An 8,710-nucleotide genomic window follows, 5' to 3' on the forward strand; every position below is an offset into this window, starting at 1 on the left:
ACTACCCACGAACAGCATCGCTTTCACTTGGAGAACACTTCCAACTATTCCAAATATTTCTCATGAAATTTTCAGAGAATTTTCTTCCTCGAATCAACACAAAATAGTCTGCTTATAATAAAAAACACAGTGTTCCATTGGAATTTTTTTTTTTTTGCCTGTCTACATGAAGCCATTAAAGGATAACAAATTGACAACGGCCTGAAAAACAGAATCCACCATGAAGTCATCTAGCAATCCATTTTCTATATCGTTTTAATTTGTCGTCAGCCAATCACAGAGCCCATGACATCCATGTCTGTGCATATTTACTAGCAATGGTATCATTTTAGGCATTAGTATGATGAAGATGGCACTGTGTTCAGACAAATAGGCTACATTTGAAAACTAGAATCAAAATAGTGGGGGGTGTATTTTAGTAATGAACCAAAACTTTCCATTTAAAATGAGTTGTTTGAAGAATTAATGTATATGTAATAAATGTTGCTCACCGTCATAATTTCTAGCCCATAGAGGTTATCTTGCGTGAAACCCCAAAGAAGCCTTTATATCAGGGGTGTCGAACTCCAGTCCTCGGGGCCGCATTCCAACATGTTTTCCAAGATTCCCTCGTTAAGTGCACCTGTGTCAAAAGTTTGGCTCCTGCAGAACGTGAACATGAGCTGATCTTTTCACTCAAGTGTGTATAACGAAGGTAACTTGGAAAACATATTGGAACGCGGCCCCCCGAGGACTGGAGTTCGACACCCCTGGTTTAACTGAAAGTGGAAAGTGCCACACCGGCCCTCACCCCCACTTTCCGATTGGCTGGTTGATCTGTGACATCTCTCGGACACTCCATTAGGTACAACGCCATTTTCAGGTGTACCTAATAACAGGCCACTTTATTAGGGAAATATCATGGTCAAAGGTCACAGGTGTCAAACTCCAGTCCTCAGGGCCGCATTCCAACATGTTTTCCAAGATTCCCTCGTTAAGTGCACCTGGGTCAAAGGTTTGGCTCCTGCAGAACGTGAAAATGAACTGATCTTTTCACTCAGGTGTGTATAACGAGGGCAACTTGGAAAACATATTGGAACGCGGCCCCCGAGGACTGGAGTTCGACACCCCTGCTTTACATGTTTGTCATTGATCAAATATTTATTTTCCGCCGTATTTTACGAAATAATTCTCTAAAAATCCTAAAATGTGATTTCCCGAAACTCTTAACACATCCTGTCTCTTACAGTTGAAGTGAACCTATGATCCCTATCACAAGTTTAAGTAGGAGAAATTGCACAATCCATGGCTGACTAAATACTTTTTTTGCCCCACTGTAATACTACATGACAAGAAACTACAAATGATCCTCCCATAAGAGACCACAGTCCACTTCCTCCCACACTTTATTCACAGAATTCAAAAATAGACACAGGTTGAAAATGAAGTCAGGCCACAAGTCACTGACAAATGAACTCAGTTGTTACGTGTCAAATATCCATTCCTTTTCAAATGGTTATTACAGATTAGATTCATTGAGGGCAAACTGAATAGTATGTCTTTTTTTCTCCAGTGTACAGCAAACCACAGCTGATGTGTGTTCAAAAAGAACACATGGGACATGGTTAAGCGCATGCCCGTGATGTTGAATATAAACACAAATATTTATATATACATAATGAAATAATAATAAAGTGGGGGGGGGGGGGGGTTGAGCGCATTGTGTCAGATGAACGTGATGGCTGCACCTCTGTCCGTCTTCCGAAAAATAAGAGGAAGCACAAGGAGGACTGACCCCCACAAATTATGGGCTAGCAGCCAACAGGCAAGGGGACTGATTGGCTTCTGACGGACCAATAGGAGGCGCTGATGAGTGGGTGGCTGGACAAAAAGCACTAAATTGTCTTACAAGGGAAGACAATGGGTTTACTAGTACAAGGATAATTCAGTGAACTAGTAGAATATTAAATCCTCAAATTTACTTGCCATAGGAAACGTTAGGCGTTACTATGGCAACAATGAGGCGCACCGCCGCCGTTGAACTGTATCACGGTTTTAAAAAATAAAAAAAAAGAGGAAAATTCAAAATGACACCAGAAAGTGGATTAAGACTGCAGCAGCTTGACACCTCTGCTTCACTTTGAAGAAGAAGAAAAAAGAGAGAGAAAAAGGAGATATAAGTCAAATCAAAAGGATTGTTGGTTCAGCCCCGGTTAGAAGAAATCTTGGCAAAAAATTGGCTTTGTCCGATGAATCAGACTAGCAATCATTTGATTTGACGGCAGTCACATCAGACCTGTTGAAATTTCATCTTGATCTCTTGGCGTGATCTGTGCTAAAGCGAAGTCCCCTGCCCATCGTCATCTCCCAATATTCCCCCAGCCCAAAAGAATGCAGCTAGAAAAAGAAACAAAAAGTCATGAAAGAAAGGCCCCTCTCCTCAAGTGCTTAATGTCCTGTGCAGTGAGAGAAAGAGGAAGGATGAGACGCGGGACTTGTATGACAATGGCGTGATGAAGGGGATGTACACAGGAGCGTTGTGGCAGTCAGTCGTCACGTTGCAGACCCTTGACGTAAAGGAGGCGCTGCCGCTCGATTCCAAATAAGACTTTTGATCAGACCTTTTCAATAATAAAATCTGTACATATATTTCTTCATCATTACTTAGTCCAAAGGGGACGCATATTTTTCTCTTTAATCTTTAGCGTATATTTTGTAAATCTTTAATTTTGACTTTGTGAGTCCCATCCGGTTGCGATCAAGGCGCGACGATCGCTAGCAGCACTTTTTCTTCCGTTTACTATTCCGAGTGAGTTTGACCACGTCGTTCTGTTGCTGCTGCTGCTGCTTGGCCAGCACCTCCTTCTTGGCTCGGAGCACCAGCTCCGTGATGCAGTTGAACATCTGCGCATAGCAAAGGTGCACTGAGCGGGGGGCCGCTTCCCACAAACTACTTCCTCTGGCGTTACCTCTTCCACGTTGATGTTCTCTTTTGCGCTCGTCTCAAATAGGTTGATGCCCATTTGTTCGGCAAACTTCTGCGCGTCGGTGGTCTCCACCACTTTGGAGTTGGGGTCGTCGTTTTTGTTTCCCACTGAAAAGCCAACACACGAGAAGTCTTCTAACAATACGCCCAACATTCTAACACCCAACAATACTGAAAGCAAGTCTCCGTTTTATAGCCTGATTTCCTCTTGCGTACTAGGCGATTTTTTTATGCAAATTTGACAAGCTTGTTAAAAACTCTCTATGGTGTGTCAAATTTATAAGACATTTTGCAGGGTCTTCCTCAGGGCAGGCAATCTTTATAGTCAAACGTGTCCAAAGAATCAGATCATATGTCAACACTTGAGTTCAGCAAAGGGGGGACTAAGGCCCTCGTTCGCAGCAGCGAATCTAAAGACTTTTTTATTTTTTTAATACTCAGAGGAATCATGGCGTGTTATGGGTTAAGATATTTCAAATGTGTATAGAATTCTTATTATAGAGCTCCTGTATTGGCCATCACAAGGTAAATATTTCAAGTCACGGCCAATGGGCGTATGCGGTCTCCACACTGGACAAACAACAATTATTCTCTCTATGCTAACACTCACCTAATATTCGGCACACATCATCACAGTTCTGGTTGATTTCATGTAACCATCGTTTGACGTTGACAAAGGACTCTGCGCTCGTGACGTCGTAGACCACGATGACGCCGTGTGTTCCTCTGTAGTACCTGAACACACAGAAAAGGAGAGTTACAGCACGGAGGAAATGAAACCCCACCTGACAACAAATGTTTAAAGTGTACTTCACCAACGGTGCACGTACACACGGAATGTGTATTGCTAGGAAAAACAACAAGACTTTTGGAACAGCATCTGTGGTATGCAAATGATTAGAGTGACAGCATCTGTGGCATACAAATGATTAGAGTCAAGTCCAGTCCGGTCGAAAGTAAACCTGCAGCTGGAGCTTCAAACGGAAAGCCGGCCCCAGTGTCGCTGCAGAGCGCCAAACAAACACAAAGAATCTTTTGTCCACATCACTGTGTGCATGTTTGCGCGCATGTGTGTGGCATGTCAGCGGCGGAGGGCATACAGAGTTGTCTGAACATGCCCACAATGTACGGCTCGGGTGGTGCAGACAACCGCAAAGGAAGGAGAACTGGCTGTTTGTCAGCAGCCTGTTAAGAGCTACGCGAATGAGGAACCATTGAATGGCCTGCATGCGCACACACATTGAGACAGAAATATACACACATGGACCAAATCATCTCCTCAAGTAAAATGGAGGCAACCAGAGTCCAAAAGTCATCTTAGAGCCTGCTCTCATATTCAGAACCCTGTTCGTCACACAACGAAACCTCTCGAAATGTCATCAATTGTTGAAAGTTGATCTCATCGGCACAATGATGCTACCACTTCATTCGCGTCTTTCTGGCGGTGCAACACTAACAGATTAAATACCACAACTCAGATTTAAACGCTCGTTCTCTGGGTTACATCGTTAACAACTTTGCATGTGCTGGTCTGATGATATTTGCTGAGTGAACCACTCCAAAGATTCTTTCGATGTGGTCTTGTGTGTAGGAGCTCATTTCATTTCTCAACTTGCGACTTCCTCACTTGTCGTGCCCCTGCTTACATGTTAGTGCCTTTGACATGAGACACCACTGAGGAGACAGACAGAAAAAAATAGAAGGGAGACATGTTTGCAAAAATAAGACCACTGTCCATTGTTGACGTCATTTCCCAAAGACTGCAACTAAAGATTTACGCCAGGCCATTGACTCATTTCACACATCAACCGTCTCAGTGGCTCAGTTATTACTAGCACCACATACATATGTCCACTTTGTGTTTTGTTTGTGGGTTTAAATTGAAGTCAAATATGATCAACTCTTACTCTTCATAACTGTGCAGATGCAAATACGATCGTCAGTGGTCTATTGAGAACAAGTCTCACTCAGCCCCGCGTGTATTTGGAGTGACTTGTAAATATGTATAAAATGTTGATATGTTGCTCATGTATTATGAATTAAAAAATAATTAGAACCATCAAAACATTTTTAGCTTCTTTATGTTCTCAGAGCAGCGGTCCCTGCAACAAAAGTCATATATAATCACATACATGCAGCTAATTAATTGGAGAAGTCTTAAAATAGCATGACACAGCTCCTTAAAGTGAAAGTTGAGTACTCCTATAGTGAAACTGCAATCTCGCATTTAATAGAAACTCGACTCAGTTCAGTGGGACCTCTAAAGTGGAATACTCTCAGGTCGTATAATGCCATTTGAGCCATGCCACACCAAACCTTAAACAAAATCCAAAGAGTTGTGTTCTTTTTCTTTTATTGATTTATTTATTATCAATTTTCCAACAAAGCCAGAAATTTAATTACTATCGGTGAAGATTTCAGCATTGCATTCAAATTAAAATTCATATTTTATAGTAATTTCCTGCCACATTATGACAGGAATGTGGTTGCCAGCAGCCACTCGGTTTTATTAAGTACAATCTTAGATAACATTGTTTAAAGTATAGAAAAGGTGAGTAGTAGTGAAACGCATAAGACTGACAAACAAATGAATGACGTCAGTTTTTTTAGTCTTTTTTTTTTTTTAACAGGTTGCAAAAAAATAAAAAATATTTGAAACTTTTTAAAAACTTTTCTGAGACATGAGGATGTCTGCTTCATCTAATTGGATTAAATTTGAAGACCACAAAAGCCATTTCTTGGTTTCTTATTCAAAACCAGTGCCACACCAGAGACATTTTTGTGTGTTCATCGACTCACGTGGATGTGATAGTGCGAAAGCGCTCCTGTCCTGCTGTATCCCAGATCTGTAACTTCACCTTCTCCCCATTGATCTCCACCGTCCGGATTTTAAAGTCCACGCCGATTGTGGTGATATAGCTACCTGCAAAAATGAATGCAGCCTGGCATCAGATTTTATGACCAGCCTCTGTAATTTTGCGAGGCGAAAAATATGATGTTGGGGGAACACTTTAGTGGGCATCTAAAATGACAGCTAAACTCCACAGTTATTGCAAAAGTGTAGCACACGCGGCAGTCAGCTGTGCGAGCAATTTTAGTTTAATTTACTCTTACCATAACATACAATGGGGAACCTATTCTTATACAAGCACAAAGTTCAAATTAAAATGTAGCACGACTGCGAGCTTTAAGAGTGGCGATCCGATGGGGCTAGAATTAATTATTTAATTTGATTCAATTTAACAGCAGTTGATTTGAGCCAGAAACTGTACTTGACTTTAGAGTCACCCACCTGAAAATGTATTGTCTGCAAAACGAAGCAGGAGACTGCTCTTCCCCACTCCTGCCGAAGAAACGGAAGGACAGCATGAGGTTCAGGGGAGTCAACGACACTGTTTTTGTGAGCTCATAACAAACATCCATTGATCGCATTGGCCGGGAATCCGAGCACAACAGCATGGCACAAATACAAACCCAAAATACAATGTCGACATGAATAACTGCAGTAATCCTGCACTTAAAAGTCATGCACACAAGGTAAAAACGGTGCACGGCATGTTCTCGTGTTGAATTATTAAAACAAATCGAAAAAATACAAGTCTGATGAAATGGATTTATGGAAAACAAACTGATGACCAATCAGGTGAGGTCGTCATACCATAGGAAAGAAGAGAAGGGCGTGGAAGCGAGAGTGAAGAGTAGGGAAAATGAGATGTCGGCTATGAAATTCCTTTGTTGAATCTGGGATGGAATCAAGCCATCGGCAACCTATTGTGCATCGTCAGGTGGTGTTTTATAGCTCTAATCGTAAAAGTTATCAGTTTTATTTGGGCTCCCATTATTTGCTTCAAACAATGAGAGGCCTTGAAGGAGAATACGTATTGATAAGCTCCAAAATGCTTGTCCTGGCATCAACGAGACATCTTTATTTTAACGAGCAGCACTTTAAGCAAGCAGTATTTAAACAAGGAGCGAATTGAACAGTCATCCTTGACCAGTCACCCAATTCTTTTCAACAGCAGCACCACAGTGGAGGTTTGAGGGCGCCAGTGTGTGTCTGTTCTGAAAATAGGCAGCAGTCATTGCGTTTTGGTCTCGTTACCACAGCATGGTGTTAGTCAGTTGGGGTTCCCCAGTGCAGCTGAAGGAACACTGGTATCAGTGTGCTGCCCCTGATGCGCTTGTGCTAGTGTCTGGATGGACAATGGATGTGAGGCTCACACCCCACAAAGCGGTCCAGTACTGAGAGTAGAGTGTTTAACGTGGGGGGTGCATAACAAGATTTTGATAACTTGTGGATTCAACGAATAAATAACTCCAAAGAAATAGTCATTGACCTTGGGCAGTTAATTTCACGGAGTTACGGTAAAAGAGCAACACTTCATTTAAACGTGACTGCCGCGCAATGCTAAACAAACTGCAGTGCAGCATTCCTTTAACAAAATCAGGATACCAATCTACATGAATCTAAATAAGTTGTTGCAGCAGTTGTTAAGCGTTGTGGTAACCTTGTTGTAATATCACCTTAGCCTGCGGCTAGTGCAAGCAAACACAACAGATTCATGGCCCGTGCAAAAACATGCTAGCCTAATTTCATGCTAGCTGCCGCAGCTAATGACACAAAAACAAGCGGTAACGCGGTCTAATTGGCTCCTGTAACACTCCAGTGAATCATGTGTGGTCGACTTTAGGCGTTTTACGTATTTTGTCTGTAACGTGAACAGAATAGGAAAACATTCGAGGGACAAACACTTCAGTTGTGGGGGCGATATCCGGCCTCATCGACAGACATGCCGAGCCCGGACGCACAACCTCCGCCCTGTCACTAACAGTAACATGGCGGCCGAGTAAATTACACTTGACAAATGTTTTCTAAAAGCAATGCACAAGGAGTAGAAAACAAAACATGGTGGCATGGCGGGTCTAGCACGCATAGCCATGTGTAAAAACAGGACAGGCCAATTGCCCGTGCTACATCCCCGGCGTCGATTTACCGCTGTCACCGATGATGAGCAGCTTGAAGAGGTAATCGTAGTCCCTGGCCATGCCGGTGGATTGTGGCTCACCCCCGCCTTGTGTCGCTTCTTGCACTGTTTGTGGTACAAGTCCCTTGTTTCTTAAGGAGAAAAAAAGGCACGATCTCGGGCCCCCCAATTTTGCCGGCAGGGGGGGGGGAATAAGCCACTACCGGTGCTGGAAAGCGTCTTCCCGAGCCGGCGTGTTTTTTCTTCTCGGGGGTTCTGTCCCTCTGCTGCCAGCGGCCGGAAACTGCGCTTCCTCCTCTGCTGGTCCACCCGACTCTCCGATCGGGCCGCACTGCGCAGGCTCCAGCAGCAAGCCCGCCTCGTATCATTCAAAAACATTGCCTCACACTTTTGTCGTATAAAGCTGATAAATACAACGTGAAGACTTAGACAAACTTTGTCATTTTGTCAACACTGGGTGTACACAAAACGAAATTACGTTGCATACGGCTTTCAACAATGTAGTGGACATACCGTCCCTTGGTTGACGACAATCGGTAAAGGTTCACGTTTGCCGCTGTTTCCCACTTTATGAGATCTCAGTCGCTTAAATTTAAGGGTTGATGGGGTTGAGGTCAACTCTAAAGTTCCTAATTTTCACCCAACCATGCATGTTAGGCCATGTTAGTAATGTTGGAACAGTACAATGTGCAATTGTGTCCACAAAGTTGTGAACATGGAATATTGGGAAAATAAATGTGTTCAACACATTTAAATGGTT

The 8,710-nt window shown here is 42.9% G+C and overlaps 1 protein-coding gene across 2 annotated transcripts; it reads right to left on the bottom strand.

Moving 5' to 3' along the window:
• Positions 1-1,367: 1,367 nt before the first annotated feature.
• rab35b (RAB35, member RAS oncogene family b) lies at positions 1,368-8,279 on the bottom strand. 2 transcript variants are annotated; one of them, XM_037259857.1, is made up of 6 exons: positions 7,960-8,279; positions 6,258-6,308; positions 5,765-5,888; positions 3,576-3,700; positions 2,949-3,073; positions 1,368-2,883 (listed from the first exon to the last, which is right to left on the bottom strand). In XM_037259857.1, exons 1-6 carry the CDS (start codon positions 8,009-8,011, stop codon positions 2,755-2,757), a joined length of 606 nt encoding a protein of 201 aa, XP_037115752.1. In that variant the 5' UTR covers positions 8,012-8,279; the 3' UTR covers positions 1,368-2,754. The 2 variants fall into 2 exon arrangements, with proteins under 2 accessions (XP_037115752.1, XP_037115753.1); XM_037259858.1 differs by lacking the exon at positions 2,949-3,073.
• Between the last annotated feature and the right edge of the window lie 431 nt (positions 8,280-8,710).

Source organism: Syngnathus acus, chromosome 9 (assembly GCF_901709675.1).
Source record: "Syngnathus acus chromosome 9, fSynAcu1.2, whole genome shotgun sequence".
In the NCBI taxonomy this organism is placed as follows: domain Eukaryota; kingdom Metazoa; phylum Chordata; class Actinopteri; order Syngnathiformes; family Syngnathidae; genus Syngnathus; species Syngnathus acus.